Source organism: Bos indicus, chromosome 9, assembly GCF_029378745.1.
Source record: "Bos indicus isolate NIAB-ARS_2022 breed Sahiwal x Tharparkar chromosome 9, NIAB-ARS_B.indTharparkar_mat_pri_1.0, whole genome shotgun sequence".
Taxonomy (NCBI): domain Eukaryota; kingdom Metazoa; phylum Chordata; class Mammalia; order Artiodactyla; family Bovidae; genus Bos; species Bos indicus.
In genome coordinates this window covers 70,041,560-70,053,759 of record NC_091768.1, presented here as the reverse complement: position 1 = coordinate 70,053,759, position 12,200 = coordinate 70,041,560, and the positions used below count along the sequence as shown (strand labels likewise).

Sequence of the window (12,200 nt, the reverse complement as noted above, 5' to 3'; positions counted from 1 at the left end):
ATGACACTGACATGCACCTCCACCTTTGCTAGTGAGTATCTATGACAACTTGTTATTGGAGAAACACTAAGTGCTTTGTGGAGGGGTTTCCACTTGACATGTCAAAACTGAAAAATTCCCTCTTGTGCTTTCAGTTCATCAGGCATCATACTTTCCACAGGATATACAGTCAATGAAACAACTGTGAATGGCCCTTGAAAGGCATTCTTGATCTCTTTTTATTTTAAAAAAAATCTGCTTTGTGCACTAGAAATATATCTACAAATGAACTCTTTTAAAAAAATATTCCATTGAAAATTCCATCTGGAACTTAAAAATAGGGATGCAAAGAATGATTCATTTCAGTGGGATTGTCCTTCAGCTGCATTTCTGTAACCTGTGATGTTTTGGCAATCTTAAATGGATGCTTTGCTAGGATCATCTCACTGGTTTTTATTCACTTGGTCATTTTTCAGACTGAACAGCTACTGCATGCAAGGTGCTGCGCTAGAAACAGAGAATATAAAGCTAATTTCTGTTCTCAAGAAATAACTTTGGAGACAAGACAATAAATACGTGAAAATCCTCTATCAATTTAAGAAATACATGATAAATACCAAATGAGAGTTATGTAAATGAAATTCATCCTTATGGCAAGATAAGAAAATTGTAAACATAAAAATTCTTTGGCCTCCCCTCTCCCTGCACCAGGCATTGGGTAGCTACATTATGAATTGACCAAACTTCCCCCATCAGCAGGAATGCCTATTCAACCATAAACAGCAACATTCTCCTAGTGCCAACAAGATAACTCCTTAGAAGATAATACTGTTGATTTTGTAAAGGATCACATGACCCACCATCATGGTGCTGAAATCTGGTTTATATAATCAATAATGCATCATTTAATATACAGCCTTCTGCCTCAAGGGCTTCCCTTGTGGTTCAGCTGGTAAAGAATCCACCTGCAATGCGGGAGACCTGGGTTCGATCCCTGGGTTGGGAAGATCCCCTGGAGAAGGGAAAGGCGACCCACTCCAGTATTCTGACCTGGAGAATTCCATGGACTGTATAATCTGTGGGGTCGCAAGGAGTCAGACACAACTGAGCGACTTGCACTCTGCCTCAAAAAACTTATGTAAACTGTGCCTTGACTTCTAATGGGTGGAACAATTCTTAGAGCTTTCTGAGATGCTCTTCCCGGATTATAGTCCTCGGATTTGACTCAGTTAAAATTTCCCAATCCCTTCTTTGATTGATTAATTTTTTGTTGATAATTCAAACCACAGGGATGGGGAGGTGGGAAGAGGGGGTAATATCCTACAGTATTGAGTTGTACTCCTGGTGAAACAGTGAACTCAATTTCATTCAACACACATCTTATCAAAATTACAGTATTCTGGAATAAGCTCAAAGGATACAGTCAGCAAAGTTAACAGAAGATCACAGGCTGAGAGACGTATAGATGATGCACCTTCTTGGGACTTCTCGTTTTCCTTACACAGTTTATGGTAATGTTTTCTCTTTAAGAGATGATCCTGCCAGGTCTTTCCCTGGAAACCCCAGATGGAAGCTAAAAATCCTCTTGTACCTATAACCATATTACCCTGAAACTATTTTATTATCTTTTATGGTTGCAGCCTGCCTTTTGCAAGCCATGTACTTAGATCTAGCATGGGAGTGGGTTAAGGAGTTTGGGGACAATCTCTTAGGTCTCAACGCCATCTAGCAACATTGTGCTCAGGTCATGGAACACAGGCAGTTGGGACAACTACAGAATGTCTAGTCTTGAGGGGAGGTGCAAGGTCTAGGAGGGTATGATCACATGATCAATCCCTTATGGGAATAGAGAAAAGGACTCATAAGGAAGTGAAGTGTTAGTAGCTCAGTCATGTCTGACCCTTTGTGACTCCATAGATTGTAGCCTCTATCCATGGAATTATCCAGGCAAGGATACCAGGAGTATGGGTTGCCATTCCTTTCTCCAGGGGATCTTCCTGACCTAGGGATCAAACCCAGGTCTCCTGCATTGCAGAGCCACCAGGGAAGCCCCAGTGTGCCTTGGGCTAGAACTTAAAATAAGTACCAAGGAAGCGGACAGGCATCCCATCTGCCCTGTTCCCCAATTTGTCCCTAATGCCTAATTCCTTAACAGAGTAAGCACAGCTTTGAAACTTATTGTCAGTTTTGCTCTAATTGAATCTAATCTAGTTGCAGTCTTAAAGTGTGCTACTGAGATAATCAGTGGTGTTACCTGAAAAACAAGATAGTACACAAATAAAAGCCCCATAGATTTACCAGCTTGTTTCTGTTTAGACTTTAACAAAACTGAGTAACTCAAGACAGTGAAATTGTGACAAGGTATAGAATAGTTTATGACAGAGAACTCAAAATTGTAGGTTTTATCTGAGATTTTAATTGTGAAAATTGGAGCAATGAGATCTATTCATTGGACTGAGAATATTTTGTTCTCATTTATTTAAAATCATTTCAAGCTTTCGTTAACTTATAAACTTTGCATTGAAACCCCTGTTTTTCCTCCTTTATTTAAACCCAAAACCACTGCATTTAAGTGTAGGCAGAAATGACCTTTGATAGTGAAAAATACCTGGACAGCATTGGACAAAATTATCAAAAGATGTAAAAATCTCATTTCCTGTATCTTTATTAAATTGTTTTGTATCTCTCTTCTGTGAAAGCTGAAGTCTATTCTGAATTCTGAATTTCTGATATATAGTGAAATTGGATATGAGTTTTTAAAATAATATGTTAGATATTTTTATTAAAATCCTCAAATCATCCCCTGAATTGAGTGCTTGGGGGCAAGCATGAAGTTAAATTTAAAACAATTGCATTGGGGTCGGATTATATTGCTTCCTTTTACCATCCCATAGGTGTAATACTCATTCCTAGTAAACTAAATGTATTTTATACATCTTTCGTTCCTGGTATAGATATGATTTCTAGTAAACATCTTTTTTTTTTTTTTCCAGTCACTATATATTATGGAGAAGATAAATAGGAAAATTTCATGTTGAAAAAATTTATATGTTACAAGTTGGAGTCTTTCCTTCTGGTTTCAGATCATTTTAAATACTGGAAAGATATTTCTATATGCCTTGCATTTATATGTTCTTTTTACTTTGAAGTATAGCTAAATGTAATTAAAATACCAAAAAACAAGAATAATCAGTCACGCGTCAGAAATGGCTATTCACTTTGTGAAACTGAAATGAACTTTGGATCTTGTCTCTCCTTCGGACAACACAGCTGTGGTTAATCGTCTACACCCCTTGTACTCAGTAGCAGTCCCTAGAGATATAGCTCCACCCATTCCCTGCCCCTACCTTCCATACACACATCCACATCCACACAGGAAAGCAGCCAGTCTTCTGGATACACAATTTTTATTTGTAAATCCACATCTCTTAGCTTAGAGACACTAATTCTATAGAATTTTTTTCTATCTTACAATATTTAGACTGATCAAAAATCAGGGAAAATGTCCTTGAACTATAGTCATAAAGAAATTTAACTTGGTGCTTATGAAAGCACCTACATACTAAATTCCTGTGCTAGGCTTCAGTAGGAAGTGTGATCACATTTAGTTTCAAAGTTCAACAGTTTCAATTATAGATAAACACGTACCCACAGATCCAGGCAGGACAGATTGCAGCTAGTGGCAGAAAATAGTCAAGAGGGGGTCAGAGCCTCCTGCAGGACTCGGTGGTTCAGCTCTCTCCCAGTCTGGTCTCTCTTATCTCCTTAAATAGGACCAATCAGGCCAACTGACCTATGGCTCTCCTTATCCCACTGGAACCTGAGCATTCACCTTATTCTCCCTAAGACTTGCCCTCTTTTCTCTGATTCCTGGAAATGTTTTTAGGTTTCACCTGACTTTTTGCTCTGCCATCACTAGACTAACCAAGTAGAAAATTTTGCATGAGAATTACTTACCTCATTTAAGAAGTACTGACTAGAGACAGGGCAGTAAAATTAGGGATAAATAAAAGTTTTGCTGTTCATTTGAAAGGAAAAAATGGCCTTTATTGAGAAAAGTAAGATAAAAACATTTCCATACATGATCATGTGAAATAGCATTCAAAATGGAAATTAATCGTATGTTTTAAGTTGATTAAAGAGTAAAAGAAAGGGTCTCTTTCAAGACAAGAGGGGACAAAAAAAGAATGCTGTATAAGAGCAACTGAAAACTAAGTAGGAACAGATGTGCATGCCTTTCCCTTTAAAGAGTCAGCACAGAATTTATATTGTGACATTTCCTTTAAGAACAGGTCAACAAAAGAAAAATGAAATAGTTGCATATTGTAAACTGGTCACAGTGACACTTGTGGAAAATATCAGAAGTAACAGTAAATGGAAAAATGCCCAAAATGTATGAATCCAAGGGAGGCTAAAATGCCCTTTCCTCACCTATTTGCCTAAAGAGCTCAAATTCATCCTTCAAGTTCTAGCCCAATCATCACCACTTCTGGCAAATCACCACTCTCACTGCCAAGTAGCACCCAGTGCCTCCTTCGTGCTCCCTGGCACTCCGCCCATGGCTCCATTATAACATTTGCCACACTTTTGGGATCATTTACACTTATTATGTCTCTTCCCTTTCTTCAAGACTAATAAGACTATGAGTGAGTGAGTGAGTGAAGTTGCTCAGTCATGTCTGACTCTTTGCGACCCCATGGACTGTAAACTACCAGTCTCCTCCCTCCATGGGATTCTCCAGGCAAGAGTACTGGAGTGGGTTACCATTTCCTTCTCCAGGGGATCTTCCTGACCCAGGGATCGAACCCGGGTCTCCCGCATTCCAGGCAGACGCTTTAACCTCTGAGCTACCAGGGAAGCCCCCAAAAGACTATAACTTATTTTTTTTCTGTTATTCCTGGTGTCTGGCAAAGGGGAAAGGCGTCTATCCACTTAATTAAGATCTGCTAAGATATTCTATGTAGAGGCAACTGTGTCTGTATGTGAAGGACATATAAAAATCAGAAAGATACTTCTATAAAGAAGTAGATATCCTTCTGCAAAGTGCAGATAAAAAGCTTTGTTATTATATATAAAAGAAACATAGGAAGATTCTAAAAGGTGGAGAGGAGAAGGCAGACAGGCTAGGGACCTCAAGACCCAAGGAGCAACACTGCAATGAGTTTCCCTGGGTTTTCTTTTAGTTCATATACCCCAGACTTGTTGCTGAAAAAGTCAGAAACCTGGAAATTCCAACAAGTAAGGACAAAAAGAAGCCCCAAGAAAGGCCTGCTATCTTTCCAGCCAAAGGACCAGAAGAGGAGTGGCCTAGCAAGAAAGAAAACAGTAACCACTCCACTCCAACTAAACATCACCATGTCAGGAAAGACAGGGGCTTGCCAGGCTGTGAAGAGTTGCCCCAAGTTCTCTGCCAGAATAGCATCAGAGAAGGCTGAGTAGGAAACTGGTAATTTTATTCCCAATAGTGATTAAAACAAAACAAAACAAAACAAAAACACTTTCCTTGCCACCCCTGTCCATAGCATCAGTGAAGACGACATGGGAGCACCAATGAGGAACCCAGCACATCCAATGGCAACCCACTCCAGTGTTCTTGCCTGGAGAATCCCAGGGACGGGAGAAGGTGGGCTGGTGGGCTGCTGTCTATGGGGTCGCACAGGGTTGGACATGACTGAAGTGACTTAGCAGCAGCAGCACATCCCAGGCAGGGAGGCAGCAATGGAGATAGAGTAGGATATTGAATTCCCACTCTGTCCAGCAACAAGGGTTTCTCCTCACTCCGAGTGTCAATAGAGGGTAAAACTTCCTGGACTCTAACACAACTGGCATTAATAGGATAGTGCCCCCCATTCTCCTGCTAAAGTCAGCTAAAGCAGAAAGGGTAAATGAGATCCACAGTCTCAAACATAACCCCTAAAATGTCCAGGTTTCAGCTGAAAATCATTTATTACAACAAGAACCAGAAAAATATTTTTGAATAAAAAAAGATAACAGATGCCAACATAAAGACAACACATGTAGGAATTATCTGACAAGGATTTTACAACATCCATCATAATGCTTCAATAAGCAATTATGAACATGTTTGAAACAAATGCAAAAGTGGAAAGTCTCAGCAAAGAGAGAAAAATTCTCAGCAAGGAAATAAAAGCTACAAAGAATCAAATGGAAATTTTAGAAACAAAAAATCCACAATACTGAAATATAAAAATCAATGAATGGGCTCAACAGCAAAATGAAATTAGAGGAAGGAATCTGTGAAATTGAAGACAGAGCAATAGAAATGAACAATAGAAACTACCCAATCTGAATAACAGAGAAAAAAGAGACTGGGGGAAAAGAATAAATTTATAGAACTTCAGGGACCTGTGGGACTAAAATAAAATCAATGAAACTTTCTAAATAAGTAAATAATTTTCAGATGCAAAGTGTATTATCTAAAGGTTTTGGGGCCCCTATGCTATTGAAGAACAAGTGGAATGTGAAGGACAAATACAGACCTTTGGTGTTATTAATAATATAACACTTAAATCAGACTCAAGTAGCCTAAAAAATGAATGTAGCTTTTGAACATTCACAGGTTGGTACTGAAGGGTGTGTATATATATATATATATATATATATAGTCTATGAAGTGAAGAAAATCAAGTTCATTTATCATGAGTATTAAGAAGATATAAAACGATGGTAATACATTCTCTTCAAATCAATGGAACTTCAAAATGAACATCTCAGAACAGTACAGCTCTGTTGCTAATAGAGTGATTTTTGTGTATAGAGGAAAACATTTCTATTACTTGGATGAAAAATGCTATCTTGCATGAGTTGACAAGCCCCATGAAGTTTCACTAAGACAAGACACACTTTTAACGGTATAAAATAACCATTATTGGAGTTATTTTCAACCTATATTATCAGTGATCAGATTGGGAATATTTTTATTTTTTGGTACAAATGTAGACTAAATTTTATAAAGGGTAGATACACTCAGTACAGATGGTCCCTCAAAGTTTAACCTGAAAGAATCATTAAATCGGAAGAAACCCAGTTACAATTTAAAAATAGTTAGCTTTTGAGGGGGTGTACAGAAGAGATAAAAATAGGGCTTCAAATATTTCTGCTCCCATTAACTTTTCTGATTAAAATTAAAATAAATGAATATCCAAGTTAAAAAGAATCCAGAATCACTTTTAAATTCCTGTGAATGAACTAATGAAACATGGTCTACTCCAATCCTATTCATTAGTCTGGTGTTTGTCAGCATCACAGAAATTTATTAATGATAATATGATTCAAACATCTGGTGTCCAGAGAATGTTCACAGCTCCTTCTGCCCTTAAGAGAAGTAGAAGAGCAGTTTTAGGTATGATCTGTCTTTATTCCCAAATCTGAACAATTCTTTTTTTTTTCTTTTTCTTTTTGAACAATTCTTACACATTCAAACATGTGTGAGACCCAGTAGGAACACCTTCCTACTGTTATGCGGAGGCCACAAGTTTCCCTGAGAAGGTCGTGTATCACAGAGGATTCCCAGTTCTAACTCTGGTCGACAGTCTCCAAACAATGCAACAGTGTAAATAGAGGATGTATAAAACAGAAGGCTCTTTCACAAAGATTTACTGCTGTGTTTTTGGAATAAAAAAAGTTTCAGTCTTCTTGGTTAAAGGTTGGCAAATGTGTTTTCAACTTTAAAATGTCTGAAATTGGCTCTTTTCTTTCTTGATAGAAGCTGAGTCCGGTGATGTGTTCAACATCTGTGATCCGAGCTGTGTGTAGCTTCAACAGTTCTTCAACCCATAAGGATTCATGCTTCCCGTGCTATGAGGGTGGGAAAGGAAGAAAAGTCACTGGACAATAGTCAGTCCACCTTCCCCACACTCTCTGCATCTCCCTCGTTGTAATCAGCCATGACACCCTGTCTCTTAAATGGCAGATGCCATGAGAATTGTTAGGCATAATCCCTGCTCTTGAGCAGTTCACCTTCCAATACATACCATTCATGTTTGTTTAGTAGATGTATCAAATCTGAGGAAAGTATATGTGGAACAGATGTACCTACAGTGCCTTGGTGCAAGAAACACCAAAGTATGGGGTTAAAAATGTTGGAAAACAGAAGTAACATGCCATGGTAGAAAGAATATGGGAATTAGCAGAAAGGAACTTGGAATGATGCCAAAGAACTGATGCCTTCAAACGACAGTGCTGGAAAAGACTCCTGAGAGCCCCTCAGACAGCAAAATCAAACTAGTCAATCTTAAGGGAAATCAACCCTGAATACTGGCTGGAAGCACTGATGCTGAAGTTGAAACTCCAGTATTTTGGTCATCTGATGCAGACAGCAAACTCATTGGAAAAGTCCCTGATGCTGGGAAAGATTGAGGTCAGAAAAAGAAGAGGGCATCAGAGGATGAGATGGCCAGATGGCATCACTGATGCAGTGGACATGAACTTGGGTGAACTTTGGGAGATGGTGAGGGGCAGAGAGGCCTGGCATCCTGCAGTCCATGGAGCTGCAAAGAGTCAGAATGATTGGGTGACTGAACAACAACTTGGATTCAAGTTCTACTTCTACCATCATCCTACCAGGTAAACTGAGGCAAGTTATTTAGTATCTGAATACGAATTCTCTTACCTGCGCCCTCCTCACAGGGTTGCTCTAAAGATCAAACACAATGATGTGTGCAAATGAGCTATACAAATGCTAGTTCTTATCAGAATCAGTTATCTACACAGCTGCAATGAAGAAAGGGTTAGGGGAAGTGGAAAAATACACTTTCACTTCTGGTGAAGTAGTGAAGTTCTAGCTAATATGAGATCAAAAAAGAATTAAAGGCTTATGCTCTGGCACATGGAGGCAGAGATGGAAATCATACATCCATATGTTGGTGTAAATTTTTCTGAAAATGGCGACTGGAGAAAGTCAGATGAAGAACATATCCACGGGCTGGTGTGCTATGATTATACTTTAAAGACATACTTCAATAAAGGTTCATGTGCCCTGATGATATTATTAGTTGCAAATAATAAATACAGACTTTTCACATAAAAGATCAATAATTTCCATTTTCCATTAGCTTCCAGCATCCACCACCCAGTACTGCTGTTATACTCAGTCTCCTCCACTCCAGCAACCCTCTCTCTGGCTTTCAAGGGAAGAGCCTGACTCAGTAGACTACTTGGCCAGTAGATATTGGCCATCTGTTTCAGCATTTACATGAATAAATAAAAGACATCTGTTCTCTCAAGCCAAATCCAGCTAATCCTTAGTCACTATTTCAGACATGAAACAGAAGGGGTAAGTATATGTGCTATGTACTTAGTTGGTCAGTCATGTCCAACTCTTTGTGACCCCATGGACTGTAGCCCACCAGGCTCCTCTGTCCATGGGGATTATCTAGGCAAGAATACTGGAGTGGGTTGCGATGCCCTTCTCCAGGGGATCTTCTCAACCCAGGGATCGAACCCAGGTCTCTCTCATTGAAGGTGGATTTGTTACCATCTGAGCTACCAGGGAAGACCAAGTATATCTGATACACCTTCAAACAATTCACTTTCTGCTTCAAATCCAATATTCAGTGTCTTCTTGTTACACTGCCATTATAGAATTTGTTAAATGCTTATATTTAAGTTATCGGTATGATAGCTTTTGGAATGGTACAGATAGAAAAGTAACTTAACACCTAATTCAAGGCACTTAACATCATTTTGGTTAGTAAAATGTAAGTATAAATCTATTGCAGCCCTTTTTTTTCCAGGGGAGGGCCCAGAATTTATACATGGATTAAGTGACTAAGCCATATGACGTCAACAAAGTTTTTACGTTTTGATCTTACTGTTAGTGCTTTTAACAGACAAGAAAAATCTTCTTTGAATAAACTAAGAGGATCAAGTTTAAAACCATTCTATAATCTCAAACATGTATCTTCTAGTTATCTCTTCTTTTCCCACAGTAATGTCAGATGTAAGACATGCACAAACATATTTATATATCAATGCTTAAAGATAAATTAACAAAGGCCACTTACCGCACAGCTTTCACTATTGTCAGTCCTGTGAGGCAAAATGAAAGCCATGGCATCTAAATTTTCACACTGTAAGGGAGTCTGGGATGTGTTTTTACAACTTGTTAGCACAAGGAAGAAGTGAGTTGGAATCAGAACTTCCAAATTACGGATGATTTTGTTGTTTCTGTAAAATATGGTAATATTCACTTTAAGAAAAAAATAACTATTCCCTTTAATGACTATTTCACTCAAGTATATTTTTAATACAATACATCTCCAAATAAAGTTCAGTCAAATAATTAAACGTATTGTAAGAAGTTAGTCATCATAATACCTCACATTTTCTACCAGATGGAGAAGAAGAAGAATTAGAAGACATAGAAACACAATCCAAATGTTACTTTTTACAGAAATTTATTAAAACTTTGTATTTTTTTTTTTTGTAATTCCACCTTAATAAATTGGAATTGAAACACTAAGGGAAAAAATCATCAATTTTGAATATGTACAACCAGGACTCTAAAGCATTACTGAGAATCTTTTAAATTCCAGGCAGTTATGAACAGAAAGTGAAAGAGAGAGAACTGGTTTGAGATTTTTTCATTCTGGCTCATTCAGAGAAGCTGTTGTTTTAACTGGATCTTCTTTCCTATTCTATAACTTTGTTTTTACTTTTTTTTTTTTTAATTAAAGCATATTCTCAAAGATGTCCCAAGTAACACTTTTACCTCATCTTAATTCTATTTCCTTAGGCCTCAAGACTAGATTTGTTTGGGAAAAAAAAAGAAGATTCATTTGGTTTTTTAGTTATCTTTCAAAATTTAAGGTAGTGGTGGTATCATTAAAAAAAAAAAAAAAACCACAATCTTATGTGGAACCATGATACATAAAGCATATTAAAATGTGTTCCAGTTGAAGCTGTGAATGGAAAAGGTATAAGTTCTCTTCTTTACCCATTCTCCTGCTGCCACCTCTGAGGCATTTCCATAGGATCCTTATGCCTTAAAGAATATAATAAAAATATAATTTCACAAATGATGTGGTCACAGGTGTATATGTGTAAACAGTAATCTCTAAGTCAGCCTGAGGGAGTAGTTCTCAGACAGGGGCTGAATCCCAGTGGATGCTTCACTCCACTTTTCTCATAGACTGAAGAACCAAAATTGCTTCCAAAGATTTTGCAATTGTTTTAATAAAGATCAACCAATCTCTAAAATGTTCTTCCTCTTTCCTTTATGAAAGCACCACTGATGGTTTCTCAAGAAGGTCACTGTATCATTCAGAGACTGGAAGGGGGCAGGGAACAACCTTTAAAAACATAATATAGCCCAAGGACAGGACATAAATTGGGTAGAACAAACTAGGTCCAAGGTGGCAGACGATTCAAATTCCACTAGACCTTGGGGGCCAATATACACTTACAGTAACACATCAGCATCCTAAATGACACCCCCACAGGCACCATGACAGTTCCAAGGCTGACCATAAAGATCAGAGAGTGGGCAATGCCCAATTTCTGGAAATACCCTCCCCTTCCTCAAAAGAGCTGGAATACCCCTCCCACTCATTAGCCTGTGAAATCACCCACCCCTATAAAAACTGACACTCCATACCCTGGTGCCTCTTGCCTTCTGAGATGGCCCACATTCCATCTATGGAGTGTGTCTCTCCCGGAATAAACCCTCTTTCTCTTTACTATGTCTCGCTCTTGAAGTCTTTCCTGTATGGAGCCAGCAACCCACACTTGGTGGCCATCTCAGGGACTCAGAAGCGATCTGGGACATGGCCATCCTCGTCCACCCCACTTTCGCTCCTGCAACAAATTCCCCTTGCAGCAGAGTCGGATAAAACTGAAAGCTGTGACATTCAAGCTACGGAACGCTGTGGCACTATGGCTTTCTGTCTTCTGCTCCTTTGAAGCAGGATGCCTCCAGCCACGCTGTATCATTCTTTGTCTCGAAACTGGCAGTTTGCTAGTTAAAACAGCATCTTCACAATAGCCACAGAAAGAGATTTTAAACACTGTTGTTATCTTCTTAACAAAAGGCAGAGTCAGTATTTAATATGAGCTACAGAATTATTCATCTAAGCTGAGTGGGGGATAAACACTACTTTCATCTAAAAAAATATTTTACTGAACATCAAAATATCAAAATTAATCAGCTATTTCAAGGGGCTTCCTGCATAATCAGAAATGTCAGCTATACAAATACGAAT

The 12,200-nt window shown here is 38.5% G+C and overlaps 1 protein-coding gene across 1 annotated transcript in view; it reads right to left on the bottom strand.

Moving 5' to 3' along the window:
• Window positions 1-4,004: 4,004 nt before the first annotated feature.
• The window catches only part of ENPP1 (ectonucleotide pyrophosphatase/phosphodiesterase 1), a 73,231-nt gene continuing 65,035 nt past the window's right edge, over window positions 4,005-12,200 (bottom strand). The window contains exons 24-25 of the mRNA XM_070796166.1: window positions 10,005-10,167; window positions 4,005-7,797 (exon numbers count right to left, since the gene is read on the bottom strand). Of these exons, the coding sequence (XP_070652267.1) occupies window positions 7,627-7,797; window positions 10,005-10,167 (334 nt within the window). The 3' untranslated portion in view covers window positions 4,005-7,626. The remainder of the gene's footprint in view (window positions 7,798-10,004; window positions 10,168-12,200) is intronic.